This window comes from Podarcis gaigeae (genome assembly GCF_964106915.1).
Source record: "Podarcis gaigeae genome assembly, chromosome: Z".
Taxonomy (NCBI): domain Eukaryota; kingdom Metazoa; phylum Chordata; class Lepidosauria; order Squamata; family Lacertidae; genus Podarcis; species Podarcis gaigeae.
Genome location: NC_139691.1, coordinates 1422711 through 1434802, shown reverse-complemented (window position 1 = coordinate 1434802; position 12092 = coordinate 1422711). Strand labels below are relative to the sequence as shown.

The 12092-nt window shown below is 47.7% G+C and overlaps 1 protein-coding gene across 2 annotated transcripts in view; it reads left to right on the top strand.

The window, feature by feature from the left end:
* LHX2 (LIM homeobox 2) overlaps window positions 1-12092 on the top strand; it is a 55207-nt gene that overhangs the window by 20676 nt on the left and 22439 nt on the right. For both annotated transcript variants that reach the window (XM_083721840.1, XM_083721839.1), the window contains exon 4: window positions 6452-6657. In XM_083721840.1, the coding sequence (XP_083577966.1) occupies window positions 6452-6657 (206 nt within the window). The remainder of the gene's footprint in view (window positions 1-6451; window positions 6658-12092) is intronic.

The following is a 12092-nucleotide window of genomic DNA, read 5'->3' as shown; positions in this document are numbered from 1 at the left end:
GCTTGATGCCTCTCTAGGATGCTTAGCTGAGGGGCCCTGGGGGGTGTTGTTAGGGGATGACATAGGAGGTTGAGGTCCAGTCTTTTGCATTGGGACCCATATTCCCTGCCCGCTTTAAGCAATTTTTGAAAGGACTTTGCTTACAGTCACCTGACATGCTTTAAAATGCAATGCCTATGAGATCCCACCATCCAACCATGCCCTGTTTGCACATTTATCTCCCCTCCAGAAACTTGCTAAATCTTTGGTTAAAGCTGCCTAAGTGAAGAGCCACTGCTCTATCTTGCTGGTGGCAGCGAGGCTGTGGGATGTTACATCATGTGGAGCCCCCTCTGGGTTGCAAAGGGTGGGTACCACAGCCTCACAGCCAAGGGGGGTTGAGCTGGAGCCAAGCTGCAAGAGCTTTCTGGATAGGGGTGCATCAAAGGGGCAACGACACCCACACTTTGGGCTTTCCAACTAAACTAGCGCTGGGGAGCTTGGGGCCACGTGGATGGCTGTTGGACCCCAGTGCCCATTGGCTTTGGGCCATTCTGCGACTGATGGGACTTTGGAGTCCAGCAACATGGCAGGGGTCCAGCCCTGGCAGGGGGAGTAGGGATTGGCATGGACCTGAACTGGAAGCCAATCACAACTAAGCAATTGGGGGGTGGGGGAAGGCTTGGCTTGTGACAAATGAGGGCATGAACATGAGCAGAGTGCCGCTCTGGATCTTCATCTAGGTCACACTGCTGAGTAGAGTGGTCACCAGTGGCTGGAGCGCAATTGGAGGGACTATGTGAAGAGCAGGCTGTTCCGCGGAGGCCAAGCCAAGTTCTGCAGCTCAGTTTTCCAAAGCAGTTCCAGATGCTCCTGTCTTGGTAGGGGGTATGTGTGGGTGGGTTGTCTGGGTGTGTTTCCAGGCAGCCATATCTAAAGTTGGGGCAAGGCTTTCCCACAGTCCTTTCTCTTATGCCTCCCCCCACAACCCGTTTGCTTCTTGCCTTTCAAGACCCTCTGCTCCCCAGAACATTCTTGTCCAGGTCTTGCAAGCAAGCTTTCCATTGACTGGCCATAGAAAAGCCTGGGTTCCCAGAGCCTGTGGCAACACTGGTGGAAAAGGAATGTTATCTCCACAGAGGAACCCCACTCCCAAACTGGCCAAAGTTCCCCCTCCACACCCCTTCATTGTGCAATGCCACTTTGTGTTAAGAATGTTTATCTTAAGCAGCAGAGATGAGCTGGGAGCATTCCTGTGAAAGGGGTGCTGCACATGTTATGCTGATGACTCTGCAGGCTTCCAGAGTGCGCTGCTCTACTTAATCCAAAGCACAGTGGGCAAAGCGTGTGAGCTGAGGGGGTGCTATGGGTGCTAACACTGGTTTCTCTCTCTCAATCTATTTTACTGAAAAAGTTTAAATCCCTAAATGACCGTCTTCCTTTTCTCATCTGCAGTGCCCATCCACAGCCTGACTTGTTTTTTGTTTTCAACTCAAACCTTCCAGGTGCAGGAGTGGGCGGGTGGGTGATGGGTGCCCCTTCCCCTCCCCCCCGGAAAATCTTATCTCCTAAACTTGGCTCAGGCTGACTCGTCTTCTCCCTCCCACTTTCCACCAGGCCAAGTGCCCATCTGGAACTATTCCCTGGGAACAAGATTAAACTAAGGCCTCATTAATTCTTTGTCTTTGCAGGCTGGTGGGGATGCTTTGGGTAGAAAAGTGACCAGTTCTTGGTCTTTTGGGGTTTATTATTTTTTTAGGGAGGAGGGGAAGCAAAGGGTGCATGGGGAGCACAGCTGGGTATTGTGTTCTTCAAGGGTGCAAGCAGGTCAGAAACACGGACTCTTTAGTGGGTAGAGCAGTCAGCTGTGGTGGGGATTTGTGCAGAAGACCTCAGCTTCCACTTGCCCGCTCCCTGGCCCAAGTCTTGCCATTCTGAATGGAGGTCTCCCGAGGACCTGCTGATTTGAGATGGTCTGTGACTGTGTGCGCTTATTCTCCCTCCGTGATGGCTTGTGTTTTGTTGGCAATTAAACACAGAGTGAACAATTGATTGAATGGATTCTGAGAGGATGCAGCAGTCCTTGGATGTGTCACCTTTGCAGACTTTGATGGAAGGAGCTGGTTTAAAATGGGTCTTTCTCTTCTGCTAGCATTTAACGTCCACTGAAGGGGGGGGGAGTCACCTCTGCCCCCAGTCCTAGGGAGTCCCGGGTCTCTACACAGATGGAGACTTCTATCCAGCCTTGTTTGAGTTGCCAGGTCAATCTATCCAATCTCTTGGATTTTGCTGTCCTCCCCATCTTGCTACCAATTCCCTTCTTGCCAAGAATATGCAACCCCTTATCTGGAATTTGATTCCTTCTTTTGCTTCTCCCAGAGAAGGCTAGCTCAGTGCTCCCCAAACTTTTTGGGGGGCACCCCTTGATTCTATAAACTTGTCTCCAGTGCCCCCTGCTATGGAAGACAATAGCACAGTAAAATTCAAGGCTGTCACAATTAATTGCATGTTTATTCAAAATCTAATTAAAATTATTTTGTTTAATTAATTCAACAAAACTGATGAACTTGAGCGAGTGATACCAACTTCTCAAAGTCTGATAGTTATCCAGTGTCTCCCACCTGCCACCCCCTTGCAGATTAGCACCCCCCAGGTAATCCCACTATCCCCTAGGGGGTACTTTCACCCACTTTGTGAAACACTGGGCTTGCTGCTCATCTGTGTGGCTGACAGTACCACCCGCAGGAATGTTGGTGACCATTGTGTGATACTCCACAAACTCAACATAATGGCTGGGGAACCATTGCAGACACTGGGATGCGGACTTCAGCTGTGGTTCCAGGCTGTCTCCCCCACACTCATACAGCTGCCCACACTGCACAACATGGTTGTCATACTAGTAAGGAGACCTTTGAGGTGGCAGCAAGGAGAGCTCAGTGACAATGATTTTGTAGGTTCTTGCTCATTTATATGCCCTCTCCCCTTCAGCAAAGTGGTTCTCCAGCCCCACTGTTGTCTGGACAATCATACGGCCCCAAAGGAAGGAGGAATGTTTCCCTTTCTAATTGATAGAAATTGCAATATTTATTGTGAACTCATACGCATCTTGCTTGCTTGCCCATTTCCTTCACAGAAGGCAAGATCAATTGCGTCCCTCTTGCTTCCCACATCCCAGGCTGCTTGCTTGAGCAATGTCAGGTGAAAGGGAAATTAAGCTTTCTATTACAGGGAACTAATGATCAGCCATGTGACACTGAGGGGAGCCTCTTTTGTGGAAAAGGCTCCTGGCCTCAGGAAAATACGTTTGGAATCCATTTCAGTTCGCTGTGGTGAAGATCCTTAGTTCTCAGGGGAGTATATGCTCATTCTAACACACATCTCCCCTATTTTTTATTTGTTTTAATCCAAAATTCAGTCTTAAATATACAGTACTTCTATGCAGAGGTTTAAAATGCATTTTATTTCTCTCCCCCCCCCCATGGACTAAGTCAGCAAATTCTGTTTTGTTAATGTAATCACCTCCTTTTTGTCTGCCGTGGAATAAGCAAGGCAATCCCTCTTATGACTAATCCTAAGCATTTTTAAAGGTCCATCAGGGTACTGGATGCAATACACCACATGCAAGATGTTTGCAAGTAGCTTCTAGTCTTTTACATCAGACAGACAAGGCTGGGGTTTTGCTGTGGTATGTTTAGGTGGTGTGGGTAGCTCAAGGACTGGCTCCAGACATGCCATGGCCCCCACCCCAACAGCTGCATTCCATGGTCACAATATTGTTTGCAGTGTTGAAGAGAGAACTCTGGAGTGCCGCTTTTAGAGCATTTCCTCACACTGTCTTCAGGAACATTGCACAGAATTCGCAACTGCAGAGACATTGCATTGAAGTTTGCCTCATGGGTCATGCACAATTTCATCACCTCCCGCAAGAATACTTATGTGCTAATGCAGATCTTGTTATGTATATTGAGGGGAACAGAACAAAACCAGGTTTTACTCTGCAGACTTTTGAACTATGCAGGGTTATTGATCAAGCAGGCTAAGGATCCTGTGCGATTCTAAACTTTGCTAGCAAAGCCAAGTTTCCTTCCATCTCCCGTCATTTGTATGATTTCTTTTCTGAGACCAGATATGCCAAGCAGTATGGGGGACACGCCTTCCTGTGCCTTTCAAGGTTAAAGAGCTGGGAATGGAACCTCACGGTTTGGGGAGAGCGTACCTTTTCAGTGGGCAAAATAGGGAGGGGTGGCTATTTTGCTTTCCCAGAGGGTAGCTGAGGGTTGCATATGGAGATGCCATGACAGCAGATTCTGTGGTTTGATCTGGCGTTGTGTATAGGTGTTTACGCTAATCTTTAAATCCCCAAATGACTTATTCCCCAAATATATGAGAGGCTACCTCCTTTCCTTCAGATTCCCTTGGGAGTTAAGATATGCAGAGAGGGGCCCCCTGGTAGTTCCACTGCCCTCAGAAGCTCCAGGGGGCTGGTGGCCAGGAGAGGGTCTTCTCTGCGGCAGGTCCTAAGTTGCAGAATCCCCTCCCCACAGAAGGTGTCTGGCACATTCACTATAGAGTCGCGTTTTGTTTCTGGAATGTTGAAGCCTCACCTCTCCACATTGTCATTTGACATCTGAGGGGGACGTGCACGTGTTCGGGATCCACCCTGCTCCTGGTGCTGCAATCTTTTTGAACTGTTCTTAATTCTAAATTGTTGTAAGCCAATTTGGGACATGCTTGTGCAGGACGAGTAATCAATTTAATATTTGTTGTTGTTGTTTTGTTGTTGTTGGTGATGATATGTTATTTCTTTTGTCCTTCATAACTACATTATCAAATGATGTTTTTCCATAGGAGTCCATGAGAAGAGGGCGGCTGCCAGTCATGTACCTTTACTTTAATATATTTGGGGAATGGAAGCCAAGTGTCAGAAAAGTTGCCCTTCATTTTCTGATAGGATGTGTTCTTTTTTTTGGGGGGGGGAGTTATCCACTGGGCTTTGCCTGCAGCAGTAGACACCAACCACTGAAAACCTCCCCAGACTGGCCATTTCTTGCAAACCAGCTGCTTTGCATGCATTCCAGTGCCTTTCCATAGCACTAATGAGCATTAGGCCACTTAAGGCAGAGCATGCATGACTGAGATTACTGCAGATCTGTTGCAGCGTTTAACTTTCTGGGAATCCTGGTGTAATCGGTAGATTTTAAGCAGGATAAATAATTTGCATTTGATATAAGGTTGTGTGTTGGTTTGGATCCTTGTTGGAAGTACACAGGATCTGTGATGATGGACAATTTCAAAAGCAGATGTGTTTTGACAGCTGGATCAATAATTCACATTCTAATGCTCTCAGGATAGATATTTATCTGATTCACCCGCCTTTTTTCTTAGTCATTTCATAGAGTGGATAAAGAATTGTCAAGGGAGAGCATAAAATGAAGCTTCCTGAGAATCCCTCTTATTTCAACATACCTGAAAAAGCTAGTTTATGGGAAATTGATAAGCACCGATAACACATGTTAATGAAAGAATATCCAAACAACCAGATGCATTGCTAAATTTTCTCTGAGTGTTTGCTATTTTTAAATAGGAACTTTTTGTGCTTGGTTCTTGGAAGGTGTAGATGCATTTTTTATGTAAAAAAAAAAAACCCTTTTAATATGCATGCATATTATGCTTGCTGTGCAAATTGTAGCTCCATTTGTTAATTATTGTAAAGTTCCTTTGCCTCTTTGTGGAAGCTTCATTAGTGAATTTTTGTAGTCATAAGAGGGAGTCTTGATCTAAATTGTTTCTAGTAAACACATGGGGAGGGGGGAGGGGAGAGGAAACAACAGATTCCTTCAAGGGAATTTGATTTTTTTTTTTTAACGGAGTGCAAATGTGGACAGTTACTTGCAGCTTCTCTTTGGTCTTTGGTATAAGTCAAACCTCCTTGGAACTGTCCCCTGCCCGCTCACCCCCAACCTTATGTCAAATTATATCTGGAATTTGCTGTCAGGTGTACACAGCCTCTCTCCATCTACCCTCCCCTCTTTAAACGGTGTTTTATTTAAGGGTCTCTTTTGTGCTCTGTGTAGCTGAGTTTGGTGGGAAGAATACCGAGGGCCTGAATGAGTTTTTCCCCGCCCCCTCTTGAAGGTTAAGTGGACGTGGTGGGCTGTAGGTCTGCAGCTGCACAATGCAGAGTGACAGTGCTTTAAAACATTTTTTTGCAAAGTTGTTCTCATGCTGTCTGGAAATGCGGAGAGGAAGGGGGGGGACAGAGATGCCTTTTCTGCTCTTGCAGATGAGAAAAGAGAGAGCCACCTGTCACTGCAAAAGTGCAGGTGAGGGTTCTTGTAGCCCTATAAGTGTATGGAGAAGAAAGAGAGGAGGGACTGAAAGGGCTTGATAATACTTGCCCTGGCCTTGCTTCTTCAGTAGCTATGATGACTCGCTCTCCTCCCCCCCCTACCCCGTCCTTGTTTCCTCCCAGCTTTGAGCTGCAATGAGAATGACGGGGACCACCTGGATCGTGACCAGCAATACCCCAGCAACCAGAAAACGAAGCGCATGAGGACATCGTTCAAACACCACCAATTGCGGACAATGAAGTCTTATTTTGCTATTAACCACAATCCGGATGCCAAGGACTTGAAACAGCTTGCTCAGAAAACAGGCTTGACCAAGAGGGTTCTCCAGGTAAGAGAGGATGTGGGGTCTTCTGTGTCATCTGGAGGTGCATAGGAGGTTCGGATCTGCTATGGTGCAAGTTTGGTAACTTCTCTTCCAAACCTCTGATGGGGTTTGCAAAAATTGTGCAGTCCGGCCAAGATTCCTGGCATCATCCGTTCCTTAAGCACAGGCAGGTTGATCAAGCCATTTTGATATACTCCTGTATGCAGGAAGTGAGCTCCCATTCACGGTTTCATGGATATGGGCTCCCAAAGTGAAGCCCCTGTGACTCACAACAATTCTGTGCCCTTGTGAATGCCTTTTGTTGTAGCTGAGAGATTAAAGATGTGTCCTGTGTTTGCCTGATGCGTGAACTGCAGTGCTTTTGGAGTGTTGCAAGAGGTAGAAGCCACAGCTGTGGAAATAATAGCTTGTAGGTTCTGGCAATACTAACCCCTGTGTGTGCTCTGTGCTGATGCTTGTCTGCCTACTGCCACTGTGATGCTTGCTTTCCCAAAACGTATCTGTGGTGCACCACCAGGAGAACGTTCCCAAGGCAAACTGGGTGGTGCCTGCACTGTCTTGCACTGCGGGGGGGGGGGGGAGACAGCAATGGCTCAGAGGAGAAAGGGTATTTAGTTAGGGCACTGCCGGCTTGTTTGCAGGATCCTTTGGCACTGCCTCTTTGAGGCTGCAGCTTCTGGCTTTTGCCAGCTGACCCCATCATTTCAAAAATGCTGTCAACCGCCTGCACCCAATGATCTCTAGCGAACTTGCAGCATTGGCGGGGGGCGGGGGGGGGCGGCATTGCAGGCTGACTTGGGAGTCAGGCCCATGATGCAAATTTGCAGATTAGTTATTTCAATTTATAGCTTGCCTTTCATCACTGAAAGGTTTGCAAAGCGGGCAGCAACAATTTAAAAAAGCTATCACAAGGTTGAAAGTATCTGCAATAAAGCGCAATATTAAACAGCGCATGCTCTCATGCTAATTTACGATTTAGTAGCAGCCTCATACCTGAAGATGCTTGGAAATTAGAAATAAATAAAAAAGCAGAGCAGTTTTGAAAGCAGCATGAAGCTCTGTCACTGGGCAGCAGATCTAGGGCCCAGTGCAAATGACCTGGGGCTGCTAACAACACCCCTTATGACTGCTACTTTGCATTTCTGTTAGAAATAGCGCAGCAGCAAGGACCTGTGAGCATAGTAGTGATGCAGTTAGGCCTCTCCTGCTGTCACTTGCCACGCCGACAGTGGTGCCTCTGCCTGCAGGGGCGGAGTGTGTCGCAGCTGCTGGTGTTCGCCTGTGCTGCCCCACAGAGCCAGGTGCTGCCCGAGAAACCCAGCGCTGGGCCCTCAGTTACGTTGCTGTAGCTGCACACACCAGGCTCTGCCCTTCTTCTGGATTGCCTAATGCTGAGCATAGCTGCTACCTGTCCCAAACCAGGCGCAGCACAGCACCAATATCACAGTTTGTGACCTGCAGTTCATCCACAAACATGAACCAGAAAAGTTTGAAAATGCTGTTTTGTCACCAACAGCTTCTGTGCTTAAGGGGATTCTAGATGAGGAGAGGCGACTTTTGGGCTGGGCGATTGCTGATGTTTCAAGTCCATCAGGATGCAGATCATGCCACCTGGGAGCGTGTTTTTTCTTTTCCCTGGGGGAGGGAGTGCCCCCCACCCAGGGCTAGTTCTGAGTTCAATGATTTTGTGGTCAGGAGGTGGCGACCATCTAGGAGGAGAACCTGTGGGTCAGCCCACTGTGGTGGGGCTTGGAGCTTGTCTGCATGTGGTCAGCTGGGCTGGAGATTTGTAAAGTCTTCCCTGATGCATCAGCAGAAATGTGTGCTGCATGTTTGGTGCACTTAAATGCAAGATTTGGAAAGGCAGGATGTTCCATATTGTTGGCATCAGTGCAAGTAATCTGGTGCCCTGCCGATGTTTTGGGTGACAGCTGCCATCAAAGCAACAGAGGCAGCTGCTTTATTCTGAGTTAAGTCACTGGTCCATCTATCTCTGTATTGAGATACCTACACTGACTGGTAGCAGCTCTACCAGGGCTTCAGGCAGAATCCTTTCCCCACTTTTCCCTTGTGATGCTAGGAATTTAACTTGGGATGCCCTACCCAGTGAGCCACGGTCCTTCACATCAGCCATCATGGCCGATGGACAGGAGTCATGGGAGCTGTAGTCTACAAATGGGTAGAGGGCACCAGGGTGGCAGAAGCTGGCCTGACTCAGTGATGTTGAGGAGGGTCAGCACATTGGATCCAGCTATGGGGGCAGGAATAATGATGACATTTGCCAAAGCAGCTGATGGATTGCATCCTCCTCGAACAGGCAAGTAGGGGAAGTGATAATGCGGCTTTCAAGTTTTGCTATTGCTTGTGATATATTAGCATAGAGGAAGTCATGATAAAACCAGCTTAGTATTACACGATGCTCATCCAGTCTCAATAAATTGAGCATTATGTTTTGTGCTATTGTTGCTTGGTGACCAGTAACCCTACTTGGAGGTGTGGCTGTGAGGACCGTCATGATGAGCTCTTGCACCTCAGAAAATAACCACTAACTCACTGCATGAGCTGAATTGCTCCCGTCTCTCATACAGAAAAAGCACAAACTGATTTGGCCTTCTTGTGTGTTGCTTCTGCTGAACATGAGTGGGAAACTTTGTGCTTATGTCTAATATTTTGTTTACCAGCTTGCTGTTAGGCTCAAAGTTGATCAGGATCCTTTCCTGTGTGGTGGTTTGCCGTAGATCACCAAGGGGTTTCCAATTCCCAATGGTCTAACTATGGCAACAGAGACTGCCTGCTCATGAGGAGAAGTGAGGTAAAAGTCCTGGACAGCTGGATCCAGAGGAGTGGCTGATCTGACCTCCGAGGATCACAATGCCCACTGTTGCTGCCATGGGAGCAGCGACAACATATGCCAAACCTTCCCCCTCCACAGCAACAAATAGGATGTGGTGCTGGTCTCCTCCCACCCCTAGAGAGGAAATGGCAAGGGCTGCCCTCTGGAGTCTTTGCCCACCTGATGTGATTCAGATCAGGCCCCTTTCCCACTGTGACGGCCCTTGACTCCCAGTTCAGACTGCTGGGTACGGCTGGTTTGATCCTCGCTGCCCTGTTCCCGACACAGATCTTCACTCACTCCTTCTTCCTCAATGAGAGGGGGCATTTTGTGGTTTGCCTCAGACACTAAAATGTTTTAGGCCTGTATAGCAACAACCAATAAACTTACCTTCTCTATAAATTAGGCTGCTGGGTTGAAAACTGGGAGTGGATTATTGTGTGAAAGGACCTGTGGAATTGGTTTTGGTACTGATTGCAATTCCTGGGCTGACCATGTGTGTGCACAGAGACAACTTGATCCTCGATTCCTTGCGTAGGTCCACCCAGCTGAAGAACTCTTATTCCTCTGGCTGCAGTTGGTGGGTAGCAGCAGGGTTTCAGTGTAAAACAAAACAAAACAAAACAAAACAAAACAAGATTGAACAAGCCTGAAGCCCTCTCACCCCTGTTGTACTGGGTGCTGAGCTACTGCTAATTTAGCTCTTTGTTTTCAGAGTCAACCAGTGGTGCTATTTTATTCTACAGAAGGTTAGAGTTTCAAGACTTCCTGGGGAGGTGGAATTTTGGAGATTTTTAAGTAGAAGCTGAGTGGCCATCTGTCATAGATGCTTTAGCTGAGATGCCTGCATTGCAGAGGGTTGGACCAGATGACCCCCCCCCCCCCCAGGGTCCTTTCTAACCCTACAATCCCTTCCCCAACACCATCACCATATATATATATATATATCTCGAATCCCTGTGATGGCATGAGCTCCTGTTGCTCTGCCCCAGCTCCTGCCAAACTAGCAGTTCAAAAACACACCAGTGCAGGTAGATAAATAGGTACCGCTGCGGCAGGAAGGTAAACAGTGTTTCCATGTGCTCTGGCACTTGTCCAAGTGTCCCGTTGTGCCAGAAGTGGTATAGTCCTGCTGGCCACATGACCTGGAAAGCTGTCTGTGGACAAACGCCAGCTCCCTTGGCCTGAAAGCGAGATGAGCGCTGCAACCCCATAGACTGGACTTAACCTTTACCTCTCTCTCCACACACACACACACACACACACACACACACACAAACACAAGCAATGTGTAAATTTTATTAGATTTCCTCTGAAAAGGGCAAATCTGAATTAAATCAGGTAGGATTGCAGGATGTTTGCATGTTTCTGGACACTGCAAAAGCCTTGCAGGCATTAGCCGCACCAATTTCACAGCGAAGCACTCAAAAGGGATAGCGAGGGAATAGAGGATGGGACCCTGCTCATTTATGAAATAAAATACCACATTTCCAGAAACAGATCCTGCTTAGACAACCTGCTTTGGTTCATCAGTTTTCCAAATGAATTGCAACTGCCTTATCCTGGAGTCCAAAGTCTGAATTTGCTGGCTGGGTGGATGTCCAGGGCACCCCACTCTTGCAGGAATGAGCAGAGGGTGTAGATGCAGCAAGGCTGGCTCACTGCATTTCGAAGTAAGTGAAGTCATATGCATCGGAAAAGGAGGACTAGTAAGACCACTAATTCCGAAGTCTAAAATTAATTAACTGGCTTGCCATCCTGAGCCAGCACAAGATGCCTGGAGGAACACAGGAAACTGCCGTAGGAGCCAACCTCTCGGGCTGGAGATCCCTTTGCCGCCCTGCCCCCCCATAAAATACTTGAGGCCCCCGACACAGTTGATGGGCATTGCCATTCAAATGGTGTGTGTGTGTAGTGTCATGTGATTGATTGTGTGGGGCAGGGCTTACCTGCCTCCCCAATATTTTATTCAGGTTGGCACCCCTGGAAGCTGCCTTGCGCCAAGTGAGGGCTGCTGATCTAATGAGCTCAGGGTACCACACAGTCTCTCCTTGCCAGGTGATGAACCTGGGACCTTCTGTGTGCACAGCTGAGCTCTTCTGCCGCTGAGCTGCATCCCTTTTGCAGGCAGGAAAGTGAACAGAATTCACTGTGGCAGATGTGCAGGCTATGTTTTAATGGCAACCATCCACAAGAGTAGATGATGGTACAGAATTTAGGAATCTGCTTGTGCTAAGGAGATCAGTTAATAAGTAAGAGGAATTTAGACATGGAAAGACATGACTCGAGGGGAGGTTGAGCTGAAAAAATGTAAGAGCATTGCAATACCATATACAGCTCTATAATGGGCGGAATTCAGCTTCCATCATTTACCACACCCTCCCCAAGTCGTCAGACAGGGATGGTGCAAAGAAAGGCAAGTGTGCATCTGAAAATTATGGATACTTTGCCTATGGGACTGTTCTAATCTTCTACCAACTAGCTATTCAGAGGCTCAGCCTCCAGGAATTTAGGTAACCATTTTAAAAGCCATTCATGTTAGTGGTTATCCTGTGGCGATGAGTTCCACAAGTCAGTTTTGTATGAGATGTGAGGAGCAGATTTG